Here is a 27,685-nt window from a genome sequence, read left to right as displayed (position 1 = left end):
AGTGGGGTGGGATAGAGAGGGTGGGAGGGAGGCTCAAGAGGGAAGGGATATGGAGACATGTGTATGCATGTGGCTGATTTGCTTTGTTGTGCAACAGAAACTAACACTGTATTGTGAAGCAATTATACTCCAATAAAGATCTATTTAAAAAAACCCAAAAAACAGTTACAAGCACAATTTGTATCAAATGGCCTGTTCCCTTTCCCACTCATTTCTGACTTCCTACCAATCAGAGCCCATCTCTGCTCCTAATTCTTGGCTCTATTTTCTGCCTATGACCCCACTCCTTCTCCTCCATAATTAGTATTGACATTTAGACTTCAGATTCCCCTCTGTGAATTTGAATTTGTTTCACTACTGAGACTATGGGTGAGACTTCAACTTTGGATAAAAAATCACGGCCTAAGTTTAATCCTGCAGAGGACATTTTTAGATATATGTTGGTGTCCAGTGAAAGAGGTGTTTAGGCATCTATTGTTCAGGTAGCCTAAATTTATTTAAGCCACACATTAATATTACCCAGAAAGTAAGCTCAAATCCTCAGGAACCTTAAAGTATCTTAAGGTAATGCATATCAAGTGTTCTCTTTTCATCTAAATTAAACTTTTAACAAGCGACATTTATGTGCTAATTTCCACTAATAAATAAACACTAAGCCCTCATTTTTCCCCTTTTAGGGTAAATTTATTACTTTACAAGCTCCTGTCTCGAAATATTCCTTATAAAGAAATTCTATTATGCATTGACCCCTGTCTGAAAAATTACTCATATTAGACTTCACTAATTGTATAATGACAAATATTTACTGTATAGATATTAAAAAGGGCTTATTATATTTATATGAGTATTATTTTCCTTCTAATTAATGGGGGTAAATGCCAGAATGCCTTATTCAGAAAAATAGATGGCAGGGATTAAACCATGTTATGTATATCAAATAATACATATGTCAAATCATATAAGGTTTAAAAATATATAACTCCAACAAATAAACAGTCACACCTCTCCCCCTCCATTTCTTTTCCTCAGACATTTAAAAATATATTTGTCATTTTTACCTTTTGTTCCTCCGTTTGCTATAACTTACAAAAAAAACAACCCTTCTAATTTAAGAAAAAAATATATAGTATTCAACTATCAAATAATGTGTTTTTATCTATAAAAGTGTTACAAAAGGGAACTTAAATATAATAATTGCAATTAAAATATAATTTCTATTATTTGATGGTAGAGAGTCTCTATTCTCATGCATAGGCTATAGTAAATGAGAGGGATTATAATTAATTTCATGTGTACAATTGTACATAATTAATAATCTAACATCCCTCAAGAGCATGATCATACACTCTCCTTCACTTTTGTGATGGGCAGACGACTTCCAGAAATCATGCTCATGATGAAATCCTTCGGCATTTTAAAAGTTTACTGGCAACCTAAAACCGAATAATTTGTGAAATGAGCTTATATTGGTGGAGCAGCAATTCTTCATAGCAATTATGCATTCCAAAACTCTCTGACATGAGTTTCAAGTACTCACTGCACTATGGTCATAGGAAAATCAAATAATGGGATTCCTTGTAACTCTCTGTGAGTTCATCCCATGCTTAATGATCCATTACTGGCATAATAAGGGCTTAAACAAAAACTATTTGTGATAAAACTCTTAATAATAAGCTAAAGTCTGGGATATTTAAGACTCCACATACTTAAAGGATAATTTTAAAAGACTAAAAATTGACCTTATAGGCACACAAGAGTAAAAACATGGACATTTTAATAGTTTTTCTTAATAGTAACTAGGAGTGACTGCCATTAATATTGATCCATTTAATAAACAAACTTGTAAATGAGAGAGAAGGTTAACACAGTAAAAAATAAACATATATTTGTTCATCGTAAGACATTAGCCAGTTTCCAGGGTTCATCCAAGAAGAAAACATCATGAATTCTAACAAGGATAACTGTCTTCACGGGTGGACACAGTAAGTGGATCTGGGAATAGTACAACTAACTGGGTACATTCAGGGTACTGATTTGAGTCAGTTATATGGCATATCCTGTGAAATTTTAACCAAAGATAAAAGTGAAAAATAGAGGAGTTACATAACATACCCAATGTCACATAACAAACAAATGATGAAACCAGAAAATCAGTCCTGGCCATCTGATTCTGGAACTTAGTTGAAGCTAGTGGATGTGTAGAATAAAAAATACAAAATAAAGAAGTTTTTCCACTTTCAAAGACATTATGGTAACTTGCTTGGTGGTATTTCTCCTTTCTTGTCTACATTATTTTTTAATGAGTAAAGGGCCAGATTAAACAAAATAAGTAAATGTCATCTCAGGACAGAGGCAGAAGTATAAATTGGTGAGAGAGCAATAGCCAGATTTTGTCATCTTGTGACGAAAGCAAATTTAACCACATCTCTACACTAATGACCTGAAGAACTAAAGTATCAGAACTGAATCACTGCAATGCGAAATGTCTGTTCTGGGTACACGAATAATAAGTTTTAATTTCATAAAATTTTATGAAATGTTTCTCTTAAAGATACAGGAAAAAGAAACACTACTTCAGTTGTAATTTAAGAAGTATATTTCAATTTTATATTTATTTCATAACTTGATGATTTTTAATAGTTAGCACATAGAATCAGATATCATAAGCCTGGGGCCTTGGCCTAGACTACTACTCATTTACTCTTTGACTATTCATAATAGTCACGTCTCTGAATTTAAGTATCTGTCCTCCACTCTAAAATTAGGCTTTTAATCTCTGCCGTACCTACTTCAGGGGCTTGTTTTCACAATCAGGTGGGATATTTTATACACACACACGTGTGTCTGCTTGTTATGCTTCTATGTACACATACATATATACATATATACATATATGTATATCTAATTGAAAAAAAAATACATGTACTAAACCATTTAACAACCTGCTACTGTTTCTTTATATAAATTAACTCCATTTAAAATAGTTCTTGCACTGAACTAATGCCTCTCACTGTCACAAACCCATTGAGTAATAGTATAAATTTTGTACTTATGCAAATTAAGATTACAAAATACAAAGACATATTCTTAACAAAGTTACTTTGCCAATCTAATTAGCTTTGCTTTCCTTAGACTAGTAGAGCAGTACATTCTTTGGAAAGAAGCCTGAAGAACTACTGTGGAAAGTTAGAATGAAAGATAAAGCAGCAGAAGCTGGACCAGATACCAGCAAAACTTGTAACTTATCTTCTAAATCTCTGTGTATCCTTCTAAATTCCAGTTGGTTTCATAGCACAGATGACTGTTAGCCTTTTTTTTTTCCCCCTCAAAATTCTATGTCTCCTTTTTGGAACAGCTATCTCCTTGAAAACAAATAAATATGAAATACCGCCTGCACTGTTACCATTTCATTCCTTTCTTACAATATTTTCAAACAGGAGGAAAAAGCATGAGCTTTTTCTTGACTGATAATATTCTAGTTCGCCCCTTTTTGAAATTTAATTCCAGATAGGGGTATTTCTTTATAGGGTACATGTTGAGTGCTAGATTTATAAGAAAAAACAGAAAAATATCAAGATTTAGGGGTGTTATTTCACACATTTTTGTTTTGAGATTAGAAACGCTTGGAAAAAAATTTGAGACACAGAAGACAGACCGTAGGTTAATATTTATCATATGCAAAGAGCTCTTAACAAATGCCAAGAAGGAGACAGAGCACCCAATATAAATCATATCAAAAAACAAATCAAAGGAAATACATTCAGTTGGAAAGTTAATATAAAAAGCTGTTCAAACTTACTAGTTGTCAGAATGTAACTCACATTTACAATGAGTTAACACTTTATATCCCTTAGACTTGCAAAAAAAAATTGAAAGACTTGTAATAGCAACTGCTGGCTGGGATGCAGGAAGAATGTTTATATTGCTGATGAATCCCGTGCTACCCCATCTAGTTAATGAACACATTTATCACCTCACATAGTTATCTTTTTAAAGAACATTTAACATTTTGGTGAGAGCAACCATTTTTAAAACATTCTGGTAACATCTGTTAAAATTAAAATATATGTACTCTTTGACCCAGCAGCCTGCTTCTCAAAATCCATCATGCAGGTCTGAAACCACCAGTGCTTGACTGTGTATGTACAGTTCTTTATCTGAAGCATTGTTGATAGTGGAAAGCTACTAAAACTGGGTTGATAGTCCATCAGCATGAGAATAGCTAGGTAAATTGTAGTGCATTCACACCATGGGATATAGTGCAGCCTAGGAAGGAAGGAAGGAAGGAGGGAGGGGGGGAGAGAGCAAAGAAGGAAGGAAAGAGGCAGTTTTCTGAGGAATCGACATTTTTCAATAAAAGATTATATACACTTCCAAGGTAGTGTTGCTGGATTCATTCCATGCCCTAACTAAGTGAATATTTTGATTTGTGCATTATGTGATACATGTTGCTCCATTTTGTGTGAATATTAAAAGATCAGTTTTTAGAAATCTAAGACAAAGTAAAACAGTTGTTCATAGTAGTAATATTTTACAGAGATGCTATCTTCTAAATTAATATTACAGTTGGATAATCACATTTAAAAATCTACCTCAGGAATGGCATCAGTTCATAGCAAAAGACCTGAAATTCTATTTTCTTCATACTTCATCTGAAACTATAAAATCAGTTTCAAAAAGCTGTTTTCTGTGAGCAAATACAAGATAATTACTTGAAATAACTTTTTGATATAATTGTTATAGAAGACTAGTTTTTGGTTTTTTGTGTGAAAAAATAAAATTTTCTTTATATGATAGCAATGCTGAGAAATATATATATTAAATAGAACAAAAATATCTTTATTTTAAGAATTTATATGTAATCATTGTTATGAAATAAATATCTTGAGAGATTAACATGGCAGAATTGATTAAAAGAATAAATATATATTTTTTACCATTCTCCTCCCAAATTATTGGGTTCTCTTTAGAAGCTGGGTATAAGGAATTTCAAGATAAAAATTATATACTAAAGGGCTTCCCTGGTGGTGCAGTGGTTGAGAGTCCGCCTGCCGATGCAGGGGACATGGGTTCATGCCCCAGTCCGGGAAGATCCCACATGCCGCAGAGCGGCTGGGCCCGTGAGCCATGGCCTCTGAGCCTGCACGTCCGGAGCCTGTGCTCCACAATGGGAGAGGCCACAGCAGTGAGAGGCCCGTGTACCACACACACACACACAAAAAATTATATACTGAAAAAAATTTACTATCATAAAATGAGAGCTTAAGTTCCTCACATTTTCCTGTAAAACCATTCTGGTGATATAGAGGTATGTTTTATAATGTAAAAAATACATAATGAATGCTAAAATAAAGGAGATAGATATAAACTAAAATCCAAAGAAGAAAAAAGTTTTAGCATTTAATACTCAAAGTTACCATTTATATTGAATGCTGCAATTAAAATTTCACACACAATTCTGACTCTTATAATTATAAACTATTTGGAAGTTATTTTCATGAAACATACTTTTCATGCTCCCAAAGCTAATTTTAAAGTCCTTTCTGTATTTTCTATGTGCTTAAAATTTTTTTAATTAATTTTTTTAATTGAAGTATAATTGCTTTACAATGTTGTGTTAGTTTCTGCTGTACAATGAAGTGAATCAGCTATATGTATACCTATATCCCCTCCCTCTTGGACCTCCCTCCCCCCCATCCCACCCATCTAGGTCATCACAGAGCACTCAGCTGAGTTCCCTGTGCTATACAACAGGTTCCCACTAGCTCTCTATTTTACACACGGTAGTGTATTTATGTCAAACCTAATCTCCCAATTCATCCCACCCTCTCCTTCCCCACCATGTCCACAGTCCATCCTCTACATCTGTGTTTCTATTCCTGTCCTGCAAATAGTTTCATCTGTACCATTTTTCTAGATTCCACATATATGCATTAATATACGATACTGGTCAGAATAGCCATCATCAAAAAATCTACAAACAGTAAATACTGGAGAGGGTGTGGAGAAAAGGGAACCCTCTTGCACTGTTGGTGGGAATGTAAATCGATACAGCCACTGTGGAGAATAGCATGTGGAGATTCCTTAAAAAACTAAAAAGAGAACCACCATATGACCCAGCAATCCCACTACTGGGCATATACCCAGAGAAAACCATTATTCAAAAAGAGACATGCACCCCAATGTTCATTGCAGCACTATTTACAATAGCCAGGACATGGAAACAATCTAAATGTCCATCAACAGATGAATGCATAAAGAAGATGTGGTACATATATATAACGGAATATTACTCAGCCATAAAAGGGAATGAAATTAGGTTGTTTGTAGAGATGTGGAGGGACCTAGAGTATGTACTTCAAATTTAAATCAAGCACTCAATCAAATATTAGAATTTTATTTGTAATATGTGCTTTTCTATTTCTAAAAACATTGAAAATAGCTTATAATAATGTCTTTTGTAATCATATATGTTAAAGCTTATAAGTTAGAAATCAAGAAAGAGTAGATTTTTTTCTACTCTGCCTAGCCCTCAGTGTCCAGAATAAACAGACTACTTATCCAAAAGAAAGACATGTTTTCAAGTGATTTAATCCTAAATCATCTAATTATATGGATGATAAAGATAAAAACAATGAATAAATAAAATTATACCCTTGTCATTACACCACTGACAATGCAGCCGTTTCTGAAAATAATTAATAGTCTCCCATCACCACCTACAGAACTTTCAGAACTTTAATCTTATATTTTATATCAACTTTAAAGATTAATTAAAGATTAATCTTTAATCTTATGTACTTATATCAACTTTCATTTTAAAAAAAGAAAAAAAAGACTAAAGAAATTGGTGAAATCATTTCTGCAAGGGTATGAGGTCTAGATATATAATGCTTAAATGTAGCTTGATTCAAATAGAGAAATAATAAGAGCTAAAGGAGTAAATAGAAAGCATATTCTGTGGGATATTTTCCTTCATATAGTTTCTCTCAGACAAACTTTTAAAATGAGCTGGGGCTTCCCTGGTGGTGCAGTGGTTGAGAGTCCGCCTGCCGATGCAGGGGATACGGGTTCGTGCCCCAGTCTGGGAAGATCCCACATGCTGCGGAGAGGCTGGGCCCATGAGCCATGGCCGCTGAGCCTGCGCGTCCGGAGGCTGTTCTCCGCAACGGAGAGGCCACAACAGTGAGAGGCCCGCATACCGCAAAAATAAAATAAAATAAAATAAATAAAATAAATAAAATGAGCTGGAAAGCAAATGAATCAAGGTTAAGATCTTTAGTTACAGCCTTGCATACATATTTTGTGTCAACTTGGATGCTTACACAAGCAGATGTTAGGAAGGTAGGTATGTATTCTAACCACAGAGGAGGGTCGTACGACCCACCTCTCTCTGTGCTAGGGTAATTCAAGGCTCAACTCTGAACAACAAGGTGCCATCTTTCTTTCTACTATTAGCATATCCTAAATTTTAAAAATGTAATTATTTATCTACATGACTAATACATGCAAGTTCCTTAGCTATTTCCCCCACCCCTCAAAAAAAATGAACATTTTAAGTACAGATCTGGTTTTATCATTGGATGAACCTAGAAAACGTCTTAGGCTCATGATAGTTGCTAGGAAATCCATACTTAGTCTTTAATGGTAACTTCCATAAAGCTTTATTTGATTATCTGTGTGTGACCTAGAAGTTGAAACAAGGTGGCTTCCCCTGCATACTTTGTTTCTTCTTGATGACCACTTGAGGACCAGAAGTCATTTTCCTAGACACTTTGGTAGCAAGGATGCAGAAGATTCTAGAGAGAACATTTAAAGGAAAGGAACTTTTGTGCCATTTCACATAAATATATATCTATATCTATTCATCTATCCATTCATCTATCTGTCTGCCTATAGATAGAGGCAGATAGATAACTAAGATGATATGGCAAGGACAGCTCTTCATATGTTCCCCTTTCCATATAAATAAATGATAAAAAAAACCTTGATTTAATGTATTTATTTAAGTCAGTGTTAGAAGATATAATTTTGATTGCCAAGCCTTCAATCCTCCTTTAAAGAATACATCTTTACTATAATTGGTCATGATTTTAAAAAATCTGTGAAACTTAATAAGATGGAAATAGCTTGTTTACATATAAAACAAAGTATTTAAAAGTGTATTAAATTGGTGGTTGATCTCTGTAGGTGTTCTCCTCTGGCAAGGTTGCCTGGCATATATAAATCATTAAAAGAATGGAAAATAACCCAAGCTCAAATAGAATAGGCATGACTATTTAACAGAATAGTTTTTAAAGTAGTTTGAGAATAAATTCGGGAAAAAATGCCCTTGAAGAAACCATAGTCTTCTGGAAAAAGCTTTTCTGAAATGTGCATGTGACTAAGAATTGTGAAGTCTTATAAGTTATGATAGGCTAAATTTCTCCACACACCCACTGTTGCTACCAGCGATAGGGCAGATTTCTCCAATTTAGCCTTGTTTGAATTAGAAACATGGAAGAGGAGTGAGAAGCAATTACAAAAGTTATCTTCCCAAACCTTGCTATCCCACTTTGAAATGAAAATCACTGCAGTGATCATAGAATTTTGGCAAATGATGACAGGGAATGACATCACAAATCCAGATATTCCCCAAACCTAGGGATTTATGACTGGTGATAGGATGAAGTCATGTTCATTTTTTCTTTCCTCTCCTAAGACTAAGTCCTGGAGATTTGATCCATTTACTTTTCTATTCATGGCTACCACCAACTACTTTTTAAGATGCGATCCTGTGTTAACAGATCTTCAGAGAATGCAGTATTCCTAACTTCCCTCTGCTCTTTTTAAATCAAGTGTTTTTATTGCTAGTAACATCAAGAGAACAGAAAGGCGGCTAACATAATTGGGAAGTTACAAAATTATAACAACAACACTTGCAGCAATAGTTGTTTCTGGTCTTTGTGGAAAGGCAGATGAAGTTTGAAAGGCTAAAGGCTCTTCTTTGTATTTGTCTTTATTAACGTTTGTGTGGATAACTCTTGAGTTGTACAAGCTTACTTACTCTCTGCATTGTGATATCACAGAGTTACATCAACTTTAAAGGCAGATAGATTCAGGTTGAGAATGACTATCAGTATGAAAGTGAGGACAAAATAACCCTCATTTTATTCAGTATCACCTAATCATCACCTCTTATGTGTGTGAATTTATACATTTCTAATTTTTGTTTGGCTCTTCAGGGCTACCCTAGGTGGATAATTTAGTAGGTACAATGAATGCCATACAGCCTACCTAAGTTTATCATTATCACCCATTAAATAAATGGCCAAGGTAGCATTCATGCGAAGTCTGTCTGACTGTAATATTCCCATCCCCTTTCTGCTTCCTGTCAAATACCAGCTTCCTATAGTAAAATTCTCTCTCTTCACAAACGCAGGTGCTTTGTATTGTACTACTTTCGTTATACAGCTATTATGGTCTGGTGTTGACACAGGGATCTCTCATTTTCAGATGAGTTTTTAATTTTTTTAATGCATAATGGTACTTGTTTTATGTCTTCCAATCATGTGCTCTCATTTTTATTTACTCAAATATTACCTCTCACTCTTTTCCTCAGAAGTCTTGTCCTCCTAATCTTATTCTCTTCTCTGGCCTGCTAGCTGTAGAAAGTACATTTTTCTCTCTCCTTTCAGGAAGTCTCCTTTGCTCCAGGCCTTAGAAGCCCTAAGCTTGACATATTCGTTTATGAAACACGATTAAGTAAGTATGATTTTTTCTCATCTTGTAGATGAGAACACTGAAGCTTATAAAGTTTAAGTGACTTGCTCAGAGTTACATAGCTCTTAAGTGGAGGATCTGAGAATTGCACTAGGTCTGTATTTAACCAGTATGCAATGTTGCCTTCCCCCAAATGAGGAATTTAGAAGTTTGATTTATCATAATTTGTATCCTGCTCTATAATAATTCCTACAGTCATTTTCCCTCCCAATACAGGATACCAAATCTATTCCCAGTGCAAAAATAAGAAAAGCTTACTCGTCACAGAAAGTGATAAGTGGTCTTCAAAAGAAAAATATCATGGAATTTGAAAGAATATTATATATTACTTTGGTAATATTTTAAGATTGCCCAAGCACCACCCTTGGAAACACTTTTATTTTGTGTCATGTCGTAATTTGGTTTATATTCTCTCTATATTATTCATAGTTATTTCCTAAGCCTCATCAGTTCTTGAATTTGCTTATACATAATGAAGAAATGTTGTTTTTGGAACCAAGTCACTTAGGGCAGAGTGTATGTGTGTGTGAATGTGTGTGTATGTGTGTGTAATGAAAGATTTGATTTGTATTCATTTATTAAGGTAATATGTAATATATATCTCTAAAATACCAATCCTAACTTTGAATATTGAATCTTTTCCTACTGCGATAATGATTTAATAATAATTTTTAGTAGTTTGAATAAAAAGGTTTGAGTACAACGTATGAATGATAAAATGGAAGGATATTCTTTGTTTTTAAAAGAAAAGCAACGTAACAGGAATTCTATTAGCAAGATAGAGCAGTAAACTCAGTATTCAGTAACTAAAAAATGGCAACAAAAAACCAACCAAACAAGAATTTATAATTTCATTCGAGGCACATCAGTGACTGTTTCATTATATGTGACTATTGTAGAAAGACTAACTCCACCTAGCGTGAGTCTATACTTGACAAGTTTCTCTTTTAGACACTTAGAGAAGATATGACCAGTACTATAGTAAAACATGTTTGTGTGCTTTAGGACAATCATGGTTTTTTAAAGCCTCTATTACAGATCTCTAAAAATTTCCTCATTAGTCTGAGTAGTGACAGGTTCACACAGACCTATCACTGCTGAAATGCCAACAAAAATAATAATTGCTTTTTTCTCTAGGATCAGTTTTCTTGCCCTAGTTCAGGCCGCTGAACTATCATTCAATCAGTCGTTTAGTTGTGGTCCTTTAGCAAACTCCTTTTTTTCCCCCATGGCTGGAATCAGTATTTGATTCAGGAGGATTTATTAACATTTTGGTAGCTCTGGTGATTTTCTCCTTTTATTAAATATCTTTAAAATTGCTCATAAACTTTTATAATAGTAATAGAAAATATTCAACCAGCTATTATCATGCGGTTAAAACCAACATCCTTTCCTGCAATTTAGTTGAGGAGCATCAGGCATTACAAGTGTAGACAAGTAAAAGACAAACAAAAAGTATTTATAAGGAAACATTGAGAATTACGAGCCTTAATAAACAAAAACAATTGGCTAGTCCTTTTTCAAAGCATAATTCTGTTCTTTACCTGTGGCCAAATTGGGATAATTTAATAAGCAATATATATAGAATGCACCTTAAAAGTAGAAGAATGTATTTTCAAAGCTACGAAGATAAAATGCAAACTTGACATTAGAATTTATGGATCCACTGGAAATTCTCTGAAGCAAGTTCTTTTAAATGTCATTGAATGTTCTTAACCTCTCCAGATTTTTCCACTACTGAGTTCTACTTCATTTATTCTTGCCTCTCATATCACATCCAAGCTTACTGTTCTTCAAGGTGGTTAGTTGTTTTCTTCTCTCAAGTTCACTTTTCTGTACCCAATCTCAATGCTACACTCTGTGGCCTCATCCAGATACTTAATGTGTTTCCTAGTTAAACAATTTAAATGGTGTTGGTGATGGTGTAAATATTTATGTATGCTACCAGCTGGTGCATTTTAACAGGATAATGTTCACCTTTATTTACTGACCATGTTTTTTCATAATTACTTTTTCATATATTCCGCCTCAGGGACTTTATCTTCTTCTTGTGAAGTAAATGTGAAATGTTTTGAAAGACAAAATTTTCATAAATGTCCAGTTATGTTGTTGGTAGTTGCCATAAAAAAAAGTTCTTTCTGAATTCTTCTATGTAAAAAAAAAAAAAAAAAATTAGCATCTTTTTACCATTTTAGCTTGCATAGGCATGAGTCTTAGTAAGAATAGAATAAACTTAAATCTGATTAGTATTTTTTGCTCATACTCCAAAAAGATGACTTTAAAATGTATTTTAGTTTATAGATTTAGATAGCTAGTGAGAAGCAGCCGCATAGCAGAGGGAGATCAGCTTGGTGCTTTGTTACTACCTAGAGGAATGGGATAGGGAGGGGGGAGGGAACACAAGAGGGAGGGGATATGGGGATATATGTATACATATACCTGATACACTTTGTTGTACAGAAGAAACTAACACACCTTTGTAAAGTAACTATACTCCAATAAAGATGTTAAAAAAAAAAAATCTGTGTGCCAAAAACTGTGAAGACCAAACTATATATATTTCTTATTATTAATCACAATATCACAACTTCTTTATTTTTTAATGTCCATATAAATCTGATTTTTGACTTATTATGTATGCAGTAAAGAACAATTTCAAAAGTTTAGGAAGACTTGATTGTTCTGTGTTTAAGCACATTTCTTGAGGAATTATACTACATTTAATGAAGATTTCAACTTCATTGAGCTTAGATTATTAACTGATATACAAAATGTGTAGAAATTGTAAATAATTTCTTACCCAGTTATACTGAAAGTTTTATATTCATCTTTTTAGAACTCATAGTTGAATATGGCTTCCTACATTAGTATGACTGAGTTAAAATGCTAAGGTTCAAAATGTAGTAATTTATTCTAAATATTAGGTGCTAAGTGTACTTATATCTATAAAAACTAAAATATATAAAGTGTGTAATTTCTGTATTAAACATTATTCATTTACTTTAAAATTATCTTTTTATTTCTTTTGTAGTATTTTATATTTTTCCATCCAGTTTTTTTGTTTCTTTCTTTCCCTTCAATTGGGACAAGATGTGCTTTGGATGGTATTAGAAATAATTCAGAAATAAGATGTAAGAAGACCACATTATTGAGGACATTATTTGTGGAAACTATTTTCAAAAATATCAGAGCCACCAAAATGGGTCACATTCTACAAATGATAGATTTGGGTTTTGGAACAAATGTTGCATACTTCCCTCCTTAAAAGTCATGCCACTCTGAGGAAGAACTAATTATCTTAAAGCTCTGAGTCAACTCTTGCCAAATGGTCTCACAGTTAGTGACAGAAGAGAAATGAAACACAGTGCAGTAAACCTTGGGGATTCACCTGGCCTCCTTTGCAGCCAAGATTGTTCCTATGGTGTCAGGTAACAATTAAAGAACCTGAAATTGAAGGTGACTCAGAAAAGGGCAAACTGAAAAGTATAACTTTCTCAACCAGGTCACACAGTAAAATAATAAACAGAATGTAGTGAGAGGATAAGAGGCTAGGAACATTTAAAAAAGCAGAGGTACATAGGTAATTACCTTTAGAGATATCTAGAGAAGTAGATATCTAGATACTGGCATCATATATACTATGGTCACTAACTAACTGTGTAACCTTGAGCAGTCATATTCCCTATCTATAGGCTGGCCTCAGTTTCCTCAGAAATATTAATAAAATAAGGAAAAAGGGCTAAATGATTTCTTAAGCTTTTTTTCCCCCCAGTGGTAACATTCCATAAATCTTTATGTAAATTACATATCTATAAAATAGTTTAAGGTAAGCACCAAAAGAAATATACCTTATCTCTCTTGGCCCAATGCACAGACTAGAACCTGGCACATGTAGGCACTCAGAACAATATTTGTTGGGTGAATGAATAAGCCAGAAAATAAAAGTGAGGGGTCAGTGGGTTAAATGGCTATCAGCAGGTGGATAGCATATGTGAGCACAAACGTTGCTGCATTAAGACTTTGTTTCTCCTCTCTCTTTAAGGTAAACTGCACCGTTGGTGATGGTGGGGCAGGGTGGGTAGGAAGGGAGACTCTAAGGTGTTTCAGGGTCTCTTACAGGTTTTCACATTCCTGATTGGAAAAGCTAAACACTGGTTTGAAGTCCTTAAGAGTAAAAAATACCATTTCTGACCAGTTCTCTGTCATACAAATAACTCCAGACCTTCCCCTGGTGAGATTGCTATTTCATGAGGAACAGAGGCTAACATTTCCCTGGCTACACTTTCAAGTTGAGTAAATTGGAGAACAATATCATGAGTTAATACACAGTATTTAATTTCAGACTTCATCTTCCCAACTGGTACATCCTGGCTAATACTTGCCAAATGTAGCCATAGAATTTATTTAATTAGTTTCTTTTTACTATAACAAATCACTGGACTAGGTCGAATAGAAATCTGATGATTGCAATCTATGTATTTAAAGCATCACCTGACTTTTGAAAGTTGTTATTTTATCAGATTGAGAGTATAAAAATATATCCCAAATAGTTGTAACATTGTCTTCCTAATGTTTATAGATTTCTAAGCGAGATCCAATTTCCAGAAATTCATGATGAAAATGCAGTTAAATTAGAATAGATACTATAGGGAAATGGAAATTGTCATTTTATTTTCAGATAGGTCTTTGGGTTTGAGAATACATTAAATTACACTATGGAAGGTTGATCTGTCAGGTGAAAATTTAAGCGATGGTGATTTTCTGACTTGCTGTCTGAGACTACACATTTATTTTTCTGGTCTGTTTAGCTGTTTCTAGAAATTAATAATGACAGAAATAAGCACATTTAATAAACTAAGGTTTCCAACAATGGATGTTGACACAATCTGATTTATTTGTTTAATATTGAGTCTTCAATAGAGTTGTTCAGACTATAGAGTTGTACATTATGAATACTATGTTTAAAAGTGGAAACGAAATGGATATGCTGGAAGCTATGCCAATTTACGAGGTAATAATTATTAAAAATATAAATAAATAGAGCAAAGTTTAAAAAATGCACTCATGCTGGCACTGGTTACTTGTTTAATATTTTGAAGAGCTCTTAGAACAGTTGAGGGAGATTTTTAAAGAAAAGCACTGAGACAGGCAGAGTCCACAATTATTGATAAAATTCTTGAGTTGAAACTGATTAGATAACAAAGCTCAAATATTAAAATTGAGAGATTTAAAACAATTTTCTAAAAGAACAGAAAATTTCAGTGTTTTAGAGCTAAAAGAGATATTTAGGACTAGTCCAATTTTCTAATTTTCCTGAAAAAGAAATGTGATCTCTGAGGTTTAAGTAATATCCCAAGGTCAGTGAGAAAAAGGAACAAATGAATTTATTCAATTAATTTTTTTCTGAATGAATTTGAATTGCAAATATTAGTGTCTATGTGTTAATACCATATTTACAAAAAAAGAATAAATGAACATTTTATTTATTTATTTATTTTTAAACATTTTTATTTTATATTGGAGCATAGTTGATTAACAGTGTTGTGTTAGTTTCAGGTGTACAGCAAAGTGATTCAGTTATACATATATATGTATCTCTTTCAAATTCTTTTCCCATTTAGGTTATTGTAGAATATTGAGCAGCGTTTCCTGTGCTATAGAATAGATCCTTGTTGGTTATCTATTTTAAATATAGTAGTGGCAAGAAGGTAACCCTATAAACGTATGAAGATTGTGGGTGGAGATGATTACAAGAAGGTAACAGCTGGTATAAAATGTTGAAAGCAGTAAAGATTCAGATTTTCAGAAAATGCTGAGAGCAAATTTCGAATTTGTGATCATAAATTTAGACACAACGCTCTGTTTTTCTCCAGCAACACATAGTTAGTTATTAGGTGCAGTTATACCTTATATAGGTGATATCCAGAGTTTAGCTTTGCTAGGGAAGTACAACAGAGGAAGAAAGGATCCAAAAAGTTGAAAGGTTTGTGTATCGGCCTGATGATAATCATGTTCCTTGGATGCTATGCTGAAAAAGAAGGAAATTAGAGGGAAACTGAATGAGAAAGTGGTAGGCTCAAGTGATTGAATATCTTCATGAGTTCAAAGAATTTTTGGATGAAAAGTTTAGATTAATAGTGAAAAGCTCCCAAAAACATTTGAGCATCTTTGTTGGTTGTTATAAATAGCAACTCTAAATGTCATTTGAAAGGCATCATTAGCAATAAAGATTCAAAGAAAGCTTTGGGAAAGATAATGAGCTATCTTTGAAAATGTATCAGTTATGTGCTTTAGATAATTCTTGTGGAACGGTGGCACTTAAAGTGGAAAATCTGTACCCATAGTATTTAATCAGATATCTTTGGGCAGATTCTTTTAACTATATGGATTAATGGTATTCATTATAAGGATGATGGTCCTTTCAATCCCTCAAATCCAATGTATTCAAGAGTCCTTTAAACTTCTCTTGCTAAAATGCCTGACATTACCCAGATCTCTTTGTGTGTAAGTGTGGGTGAACAAATGTGTTAGCACCAGATTTGGGGGGGAAGGGAGATGGGCTAGTTCTTTTAGAAGGTTCCTTGTAAGAAATGGCATAGCTAAAGAGAGTGAAAGGGAAAAAAGAATAAGAAAAACTCTTCATTTATAAGATGGCAAGTTTAGAATATATAGCATTTAAACATAACTGTAGGGCTTCCCTGGTGGCGCAGTGGTTGAGAGTCTGCCTGCCGATGCAGGGGACGCGGGTTAGTGCCCCGGTCCGGGAAGACCCCACATGCCGCGGAGCGGCTGGGCCTGCGAGCCATGGCTGCTGAGCCTGCGGGTCCGGAGCCTGTGCTCCGCAACGGAAGAGGCCACAGCAGTGAGAGGCCCGCGTACCACAAAACAAACAAACAAACAAACAAACAAAAAACATAACTGTACCTAAAATCTCAAACTCTCCTGAAAGACTGAGTTGAAGAAAGCTTTTTATGAGTTGCATCAGTGGTAAAGAAATAGCCTTTGTAATACTACTAGAGAATAAAAAGATGATAGATGATTTGGTTTCAAATTATTTTAATAGCTAAAATAATTATTTTCCCTATATAATCAAAACACGCACACAAATGTTCCTGTACCTAGAAACCTTGGGGATTAGGAGTCTTAAGGTGTTTCTAGAACATTTCTTTGCTTAGCTAAAACAAATGAATAATAAAAGATGTATGAAAAAATATTTTTAAAATGTATGAAAGCCACAGTACTCAAATTAATAGACATATTTTAAAGGCAAGTAATTAATAAGAGAAACACAACTCATTTTGTTGCTTTTGAAGGACAAAAAAAGCAAGTGGATATCCTATTACTAATTAACTCCTAATTGCTCGCTTGACTTTTTTTTTTTTTAATTTCATTGGAGTATAGTTGATTTACAATTTTGTGTTAGTTTCAGGTATACAGCAAAGTGATTCAGTTATACAAATACATATATTCATTCTTTTCAGATTCTTTCAGATACTTTGCCTATATAGGTTATTATACAATATTGAGTATAGTTCCCTGTGCTATACAGTAGATCCTTGTTGGTTATCTGTTTTATGTGTACTAGTATGTGTATGTTATCCCAAGCTCCTAATTTATCCCTCCTCCCCACATTTCCCCTTTGGTAACTATAGGTTTGTTTCTGAAATCTGTGAGTCTGTTTCTTTTTTGTAAATAAGTTCATCTGTATCATTTTTTTAAATTAGATTCCACATATGAGTGATATTATATAATATTTGTCTTTCTCTGTCTGACTCACTTCAGTTAGTGTAATAATCTGTAGGTCCATCCATGTTGCTCAAATGACATTATTTCATTCTTTTTTATGGCTGAATAATATTCCATTGTATACATGTACCACATCTTCTTTATCTATTCCTCTGTTGATGGACATTTATTGCTCGACTTTTTTTAAAAGTGCCTCAAAATATGCCCAGGCAAAAATTTGGTAACACAAGGATCAAAGGTAGTAGTTTAAAATATCTCCATTCAGATCTTATTCTGATACAAATAAGTTGAACTCTGTTATTACTCTCTGCACCCAAAATCTGATAGTGGAGGAAAAAATTATTTAAATATATTCTTGCCATGTAAATGGAAGCAGGAACCTAATGCACTATTTGCACTTATTCAACAAACATTTAAATACTTATTTAACACTTACCATGCTCCAGGCACTGTTTGAACAATTGGGATAATTTAGAAAACATAGCAGCAAAGATCTGAACCTTGTCTTTTTAGCCCTTAAATACTAATGTGGAAAGATAAGTAATATACTATAATAATAAATGTATACAGTATATTAAAAGATTGTAAGTGTCCCTGGAAGTGAAGTAGGTAGTAGACTATAATATTAAATAGGGGGATAAAGTATACCTCACTGAGAAGGTAGGATATAAGCAAAAACTTGAGAAACTGTGGGTTTTGGTCATGCAGATATCTAGAGAGAGTTCCTGCTGGGATGAGCACCTGGTCCAAAAGTCTATGTTAGACGAATGTTTGATGTGGACAGGGACTATCAAGAGCACCAGATTCTGTAAAAGAGTGATGGGAGGGCTTCCCTGGTGGTGCAGTGGTTGAGAGTCCGCCTGCCGACGCAGGGGACACGGGTTCGTACCCTGGTCCGGGAAGATCCCACATGCCTCGGAGCGGCTGGGCCCGTGAGCCATGGCTGCTGAGCCTGCGCATCCGGAGCCTGTGCTCTGCAACGGGAGAGGCCACAACAGTGAGAGGCCCGCGTACCGCAAAAAAAAAAAAAAAAAAAAAGAGTGATGGGGGTGGATTTAGAAAAAGATGGAGTCAGAAGTTATAGGCAGATAGATTGATAGATAAACATATTCTATTAGTCCTCTCTCTTGAGCTACTTTAGTACATTCTCTCTTTTTATGTTCCGTAGTAAGAAAATAAAAGACAGCTTACTAGACAGATTAATGATTCAATTAGCTTAGCCTAATCAAAGGATACATTTTCAAATATTCCATGATGCTGCATCCCACACATTAGGTGCTAATCCTGTCCATATCTGTTTAAATTCACAGTTGGCCTGATGTTTACCGCCACTAGGGGATTCTAAAGCAATACACCTTTCATTGGCAATATTTGGGATTACTTATTTTCTGAAACTATGTCTTTCACTTTCTATTTAAGAATTAGAGTAAAAGATGGAGGTTGGCAGAAATAATATTACCTAAAAGCATAGTAGAAATTCTATGTTGTTGATTAGTCTCATATCGGAAATGAAAAGACACCTTCATCACAAATGACCACCCAGCTATGAACATCAGAAATACTGGAAATATTCTAGTTTCAGGGCAAATTTCATTGTATATAAGCTCATAAAAAATGAGAACCCAAGTCCCTGGAGCAGAAGAAATTTAACTTATGCAGTATACCAAGATGAGAACTTCTAGAAAACTGGAGGTGTAGAGGTACTATACTTGTTTAATATTTAAGATAGCCTAGAGCAATGATAATCACAGACAAACTCTATGAAATGTTATTTGTGCCCACCTAGTTACATTAATTTTCTTTTAATCTTTGTCTGCCCCAGGAAATATTTCAGTTGAATTTTACATTTCTTTCCAAGAAATTAGGAACTCTGGAATCCAATCTCATTTACTTTAACTTGTTTCTCACAGTTATTTCCAAATCCTAAATGAACTGAAAACCAAGAATTTATCTTGCATTTACTTCTTCAATATGTAAAAACAACTTGGTTTAGGTGAACTTTAATATAATTCTGGGATTCGGTTTACTCAACTAATGGGTTACTCATTCATTTATTAAACATATATTGATCTAATTCATATTAGATATTCATCTCCTACACACAAGACATAAAGTAATAGTTACTTTTTGAAGGTATTATGTGTAGTGGTTGCAAAAGGAGCTCTGTAATCAGATACTCTGGGTTCAATAATTAACTCCACCTCCTTCTAGCTGTGTCTCTTTGGGCAAGTTAATTAACCTCTCTGCCTCAATGCCCCGATGCCTAAAATAGGAATGAATAGTGATATCTGCAACATAATTGTGAGGAATAAAGAAAAATAAGTCATGTAAAGTGCTCAGCATAATACCTGTCATCTAGTAAAAATTCAACAAATGTATACCATTTTTGTAATATGTATATGTGTACATTTAAAAGTATCCTGTGATATAGTTACATTATTTTACAAATGTGGGATGATTTTCCATTTCTAAAACGTCAGAAGAATGGTGGAGTCCCTGAAAACAATGACATATCTTGGTTTTTGAAAAGGGAAATGAAGAGCAATTTAAAGTTTCCAGTGAATGGATTACAGATATTATGGTATAGAGTTTCAAAGATGACTAGATTGACTAACTTCAAAAAGAAAAACAGAGTTTGATAAGTTTTTACATTTGGCTCTTGTTTTTGTCTTTGGATGGATTTTAGCTCAAATCTTGATGAACTGTACACTTTTCAAACAGGCGAATACAAATCTCTCTATGACATAATTTCAGTATAAGAAAAAAAGTTTTTCCAATATAATGGCTAAAAAAGGGCTGAGACTCACAATGAATATTTAAACTATGTTCATTAACTTTAAAGGAAGACTGGAAATTATACATAGGAGTGAATTCTTGGAGTTTTTAGGTAGGTTCAGCAGCCTTGGGAAAGTTTCTGAGTACATGAGTCTATTCTGTAAACCTATAACTAGTCACACATCTCAGTACTATCACTTACAAAATCAATCCTAGATACAGCTAAGGTTAGAAATCCATATATACAACTAAAGATTTTTTATCAGCAATATAACTGAAACTTGACACTGAATTTAAAGTCTGTGCAGCAAGCTGATAGATGAAAAAGTAGATATCCAAATTAAGCAAACCAGGATTTAGGAACCGAGCAAAGTTGAAAATAGGTTTATCAAGCTGTGTTCAAACTCATTGGGATTTTTCAACTTCTTGAATAGTTTCATCAGTCTCACCATGAAGCCGTACAAGATAGAAAAATGCATAGCAAGAACCTGTAAGAGAACCAGATTGCCTGTCTTAAAAATTAAAACATAGCACAGGTATTAGATTTTAAAGCTCTACAGGGATCATCCAGTACAGCCCTCTGTATCCTTCCACTCCCACATCCTCTTCCAAGACTGTGCTTTTCTTCCCAAAATGATACCACTGTTTAAGAAGAAATGTAGTGGTAAGAAGCAGGAAGGCCAGAAGTGTTTAACAACATTCTTGTCATTCTTTCTGGGGCCATGTACCATAGCTGCAATAACATGAATTATCATAAGAATTGAATTAATGCAGGGAAGACACTTGGAGCAGTGCTGGACACACAGAGATCACCCCCAAAATACTAGTTATTTTTATAACTGTGGTAATAATTGGTCCTAGATTTGGGACCCAGTGACCAGAGTTCAAGCCCCAAGTCTGTCACTTGTAAGTTAAGTTCCCTGCTGCGAGCCCCCTCATCTGTCAAATGAAGAGATTGAACTACATGTTATTTAAACTTCCTTCTAGTTCTTTCTTGTATCTCCAAAGTTGAGGCTAAATGTAAAAGCCATACAGTTATTTGAGGTCTTTAAAAAATTAATTTTGGGTTTTTCCAGTTAAAGAACTACCTTCTACAGTTAAGAAAATTATCACAATGAAATCTCCAGAGTGCTAGAAATGAAATATCTATTCCATCTGCTCTTTCTATAGTGGTCCATATTGGGAAAATAAAGCAACCAAATCTAGGAGTACTGGATACTATATTTCTCACTTTTTGTTTATAGGGAAGCAGGGAAAATCTTTATGACATGATAGCAATTTGGGAAGAATTTGTAATCATTACAAAGGAGATCTCCCCGCTATGTATACTTTAGACAGAGATGACCTCATACCCTAGCATAGTTACTGGGGGTGTTCACACAGATGTCTGGATCCTGTTCTGCAAGAGAGATTTTGGTAGAAAATTCCATTTTATTCAGTTAATAGATTTTTCCCTTTAAGGCTTACTAAACTATCTTAATTTAGCACATTGCAGAATATTTGCTTTGGGGTAATTTTTTCTTCCTACAATTTATAACATTTTGGTTAGGTTTCATGGACTTAATTTTGATCAGCACAAAGAGTTTATACTCTCTAGTGACAATGTATGTGTAATAAGGGAAATAGGTTTTCCTCAACTGTATTCCTCGGGTACTTTCAGGTATGATTTTCTGAAGATATGATGAATAAATATTGTATTTGTGTTTAAGAGTAATGAAGTGGGTTTTTATACCAATTAAAAGTTTATAAATCTTGTATTAATTTTAAGGGTCAACTAGTGTACAGATGTATTTATATGGATGTAAGTAATTTTACTGTTCCTTGTCTACTTCAAGTCTTTCTAAGTGTCAGATTGTCTCAGTGAATAGAATTAAAACATTCATTTCTTTCTGAATTATTTCAATATATGCTTTAGTGGAGGTTACACAAAATTGGAGAATTCCAAGTACTTTTTAATTTTAAAATGAGATAATTGTGTAGTATATATGTAAGGGGCTGAAAAGGGGCTTTGTTTCCTTGAGATTCATATTTCTTTTGAAAAATTTCTGTCGCAAATGTTATTGCTTGCTTAATTAGGATGGTAATACGATTTGATCTTTCCAAGTAAATTGACCAATTTACTATCAATAAGAGACAGCAAAACTCAAGATTGCTCTAGTTTTCCTAGCAGAAGCTGGAAGTTAAGTTGATATTTCACCCTTAACAGCTTTCCCCACTCAAGCCACCTGAACTTCCAACTTGAAGGTTTAGTGTTACTCTAGGATTCGTACTAATTCCTGCCATTGGTTAGGGCTTTATACCTCAAGAATTCTTAGTGAATCTTATTATACAGTAGACCATTTGACTTCTCTATTGAAACACCTTCTTACCTGAAGCCCTGTTAGCATATGGAAATCCTCTTAGCTCATCATCCTCTGCCCATATGGTTCCAAATTCTTGCCATCAGATTCTCTGACTCGGTTCTTCAGCCTCAAGATTGGTGTTTCAATAATTCGGTTCCTAAATTATGACCAAGTTTATAAAATACATCATATCTATGCTGGCATGCTGACTGTCCAGCTCCTATTCCATCCAAACAGGTATGTTTCTTCTTAAAGTTCTTCTCTTAATCACTGTGTTGCCTTGAAGAATCATCATGACTCAGGCATGAGTTGCACGTTATGATAAATTTGTGTTCATAAGTATGTAAGACATTAAAGATTTTGGCTGGTGTGAATTTAAAGAAACTTGACCAAGGAATGAATAAATGAACTTGGTATCTAGGTTCTTAATATATTGGTTTCAATTTTGCTTTTGTACTCACTAGCTCTGGTACTCAGACCGCATAATTTCAATTTTGTAAGCTTTAACTTCCTCCTTTGAAAAAATAGGCTTAACATATTTACCTTGAGTTCTGCTTCTATTCATGAAAGAATACTAGTTATAAGACTTACCCTCCTACTGTAATATTCAATAGTTAGAAGACTAGGCAAAACATATAAAACAACTCTCACACATTAAAAAACAGACAGGGAAGCGCTATAATACCTGTGAAAAGGAAAACAGAGAGAGTCTTGCAATACCCGGATTTCTGCCTGGAGGCAGTTTTTGGACCATGGTACATGGAGGGACAGCCCATTCAGAACTACAGGGTCTTTAAATTTTGTAGCTGAGGAGACAAAGATCCGAGTTTGGAGAGAACAAGGCAGCTTTGATTTGTAAGATTGATTACCAGAAAGGAGGGAAACATACAGAGAAGAAATCTAGAAATCTGCATAGGTGTTACTCTGAGAATTATATTTGAATAAGTCTCATATATGTAAAGTGAAATTTGATAAGGCTAGGCAAAGAATAACTGCTGGAAAAGAATAACTACAAGAGAACTTTAAGTAGAATTCCCAGAGCTTTCACAGGTCTGGGAGTCTTTTGAATTTCCATCAGCCAGAGTAGTGAACCCTCTTTGAATACATGGAATATTCAGTAGAGAGCACAAAAGGGTCAAGCTTTAGTAATAGAGATAAATAACTCTAAGACTCATCCTAACAATGTTTTTAAAGTAAGCTTCAGAGGGGTTAGTCTGACCCACAAGTAACTTAACCATCTGCCAGAAACAATCCTAACCCCTTCTAAGGGAATAAACAAAATCTAGCACTACACAGAATAAAAATCACAATATCTGGCAATGAATGAAAACATTACTGGACATAAGAAAACATACGAAAATGTGACTCATAACCAGGAAAGAATTCAGTCAATAAGAACAGACCTGGAAATGACAGATGATAGAATTAACAGACAAGAAGTTCAAAACACCATTACAAATATAAATATGTCAAGGAGTTAAAGCAAAGCATGATAATTTGCATTCTTCAAATGAAAGGCACTATATCAGGATATTTGCTCAAATTTATCTTATATTTAGATGTGCTATATAAGTATAATTATGATAATAAAAATTAGAATACGAAGAGGAGATAACAATTACTGTTTTGGGATATGCTGTGTCTGACCCTTTGCTAAGTGCTATACACATATTATCTAATTTAATCTTCATAGCAACCACATGATATAGTTACTATATTTATTATTATTTTTCAACTAAAAAAATGATGAGGTTGAGAAATACTATGTATTTTGTTAGAGAGAACACAAAAGAAGGTTACAAACTGAAGTTTTAAGACCACACCTGTCTAAATTCGAAAGCACGTCATTACAGTTTCCCAAATCCTGAAAGTTATGAGCATGAATGCCACTTCAGAATTTTTTAGACTACACTGCCAGGTTTAAGAAATGTTCTAAGATTTTGTTTTATATCTTATTTCATATGAAATTTAGGCTCTTCAAGATGTATCCTGTAAATGTAGATAATTTTCTAAACTCAGAAATCAGGCTGCCATTTATTTACAAGAATAACTTTTCTAGGTTGATTCTAGAGACTTTTCTAGAGTCAGTAGAGTAATAGTCTATTTTTTAAAACAAAGTGGACTGAACGTATTGTTACCAGGTGGAGACGGTGGCGGGGAGGGATAGACTGGGAGTTTGGGATTGACATGTACACCCTGCTATATTTAAAATAGACAACAAGGACCTACTGTATAGCACAGGGAACTCTGCTCAATATTCTGTAATAACCTAAATGGGAAAAGAATTTTAAAAAGAATGGATATATGTATATGAATAACTGAATCACTTTTGCTGTGCACCCAAAACTAACACAACATTGTTAATCAACTACACTCCAATATGAAATAAAAATTTTAAAAAAAGACAAAGTGGACTTAGTTAATACTTTTGTTCTTATGTTTTTATCTAAACAATTCAAGAAATGTTTTATATAGGAGGTAAAAATTTAAAAACCCCTTGAAAACCTTTTAAGCATTAACACTCTGGTTTCTCTTCAGATCTTAATAATCTTTTGCCTTTTTAAGCATAAATCCTGTTACCAAATGAAAAAAACTTTATCTTATGAATATTTTCCTTATATTACACTCTAAATCTGCAGCTTAATGTGACAACAAAAACCAGTTACAATCTTTTCTTAAATTCCAAAATATAAAGCTAGAAATACAATAAAGTCTAGTATATATTTCTTACAGGTCAATTTCTTACCAGATGTATTGTGATAATGTAGAATATATACTTAAGGTTATGTGCTATTTAGATTTTCATCAGAAATAGAAAAATACTTTAACTTAAGTCAAAATTATTCATAATAATGTGAAAAATTTTTAAGGTTTCTAAAGCTCTGTCACGTAATTTAGAGGCAGATGAAAAAAAATTATGATAAAGATAAATCCCAATATTTATTTGTATTCTGTCCATTTTTCTTCTGATAGCGTTTCTAGGAAAAATAGAAAATAAGATGTAGGTTTAGACTAAATTATGAGAATATGTAAGTTCTCATATATGTCTGTCCTTGATATGTTATACCCCCCCGTTTTCAAAGACTGCTATCGAAGTAAGCATTTGCTTAAAGAACAGTCGAAACTCCTACTCTTGAAAGACTTCACAATTTGGTCAACTTTTGGGCCTTATTTCCCCACTGCTCCTTTTTGCACAATTCACAGTATATGTCAACTAAACCACTTGCCTTTCCTAGACCTCTTAGTGCAGTGCTTCTCAAACTCTAACGGGCATGTGAATCACCTGGAAATTTTGTTAAACTACATATTCTTGCTCAGCTGGTCTTGGGTGGAGTCAGCATTAGAAATGAATTCCCAGGTGATGGTATGCTACAAGTCCAGTCACCATACACTGAGTAGTCAGGTGTTTAGACTGCAGCATGTTGTTCATCTTCTGCATTTCCTCTTCAGCCTTTAACACTGTTTAGATGTGATCCTCCTCTGCGGTCCTTTGTGTGTTTGCCCATTCACAGGCTGAATGAGCCTCTTTCATCTTAGGCTCAGAGAAAATTTTGTATACCTGACATCATTCTCCTGAAGTTTTACCTTCACTTTTGTGTGTCTAGTCAATGATCTCCTAAACTTTGAGGACTATTTATTACTTATATCCCCAATATCTATCATGGTGTCTGGCCCACAGTACATATACAATAAATATGTATTGTTAAGTAATTAAAGGTCATGATAAGAGACAGAGGGAAAGAGAATAAAAGGTAACAAAAATGAAGGAAGGTAAAAAGGAAGAACTAGGTACTATGAGATCACATTTTATTGCAATTTTCATACAGTTCCTTCCACATATAAAACTACTACAGTAGGGAAAATAACAGGAATTGAAGCTTTTATCATGTTTAGAGGGGGGCAAAAATTTTTTTCCATTATTTTGCTTTCTAAATAGCAGTATTTCCAGGGAAGATAGATAGATGGACAGACAGACTCCTGTGCCACAAGCATATTTTGCAATAGGCCTGCTAAGAAAAAGATGAACTCTTCTGCCATTTAATTATGCATAGTGTTTACTGGGGACTTAAGGTGAATTGCTCTCCTTTTAGGGTAGAAAGCAGTTATATAATAGAAGATGAAGAAAGTCCTTTTCACGAGAAAAAATCCTGAATGTTTCCTACGTAATCACCAGTGCTGCAATTATTTTTACTTATGGTCCTGGGATTTAGCAAGAAGTGCATTCGTACCACCTTTGGAGACTTACTCAGATATAGATATTGTCTTATGTGTGAGATATTCATGTACATTCAGATCTTCTTTGTTAAATGAATTCTTTTTCACTTCAAAATCTTTGCACTAGTACTAATTATTAGTTACTTCTTCTTTGCCATCAATAATCTATTTTGATATATACATATATATTTTTTTCTTTCAGGGTTTGAACCTGAAAAGACCGGAGTCTGTACAAGGAGGGAGAGAGGTAAGAAAGTCTAAGGGAGAGGGAGGGGGAAGAAGAGATAATGGTTACAGTGTTGCGGTGATTTTGTTGGTGATGTTGACTGATGCTGATGATGTTAATGACAACGGGGATGTGTTGAGAGGATTTATGGTAACATACATCTCATTTACTCTGGCCAAACCACATTTTATACATATTTATGTAAATGTATTATTTGTGCTGCTCCTCTGAAACTGAAGAAAGTACCAGGTCTCTGGTTAGGCAAGTGTTGTTTCTGTTAAAATAGATTTTTATAGCAGTAGGGCCCTCTAGACAGGGCAGAAAAACCTTTTTAAGCAAACATTACATGCAATATTTAAAATGATTAATTGAGAAATTAGCATAATTCTAACAACAGAAACATTTTATGTCATCTGGGATTCTTCACTCTCCTATCCAAGACAATTGGCATATGCTACTTGGCGTGTGTGCAATATTAGATGGTATGAAGTTGCCCTGGTAAGACTACTGATTCTAAAACTTCCTTTAATTATTATCCCAGTTGCTTTATAAGGAAGGGAAACTTTTAATAGTACCAAACATAATACCGTATCGTTTACGTGGTGTATATTATTTTCTA

General features: G+C 34.0%; 1 protein-coding gene across 1 annotated transcript in view; it reads left to right on the top strand.

Annotated features, from left to right (window-relative positions):
• Nucleotides 1-27,685, top strand: part of CCSER1 (coiled-coil serine rich protein 1) — a gene marked incomplete at both ends in the record, with an annotated part of 1,070,022 nt that overhangs the window by 653,093 nt on the left and 389,244 nt on the right. The window contains one exon of the mRNA XM_079713141.1: nt 27,043-27,087. Coding sequence (XP_079569267.1) covers nt 27,043-27,087 — 45 coding nt within the window. The remainder of the gene's footprint in view (nt 1-27,042; nt 27,088-27,685) is intronic.

The sequence above is a fragment of the Hyperoodon ampullatus genome, assembly GCF_949752795.1.
Source record: "Hyperoodon ampullatus genome assembly, chromosome: 1".
NCBI classification, from domain to species: domain Eukaryota; kingdom Metazoa; phylum Chordata; class Mammalia; order Artiodactyla; family Ziphiidae; genus Hyperoodon; species Hyperoodon ampullatus.
Note: the sequence above shows the minus strand (reverse complement) of the source record. Positions and strands in the feature narration are given on the sequence as shown.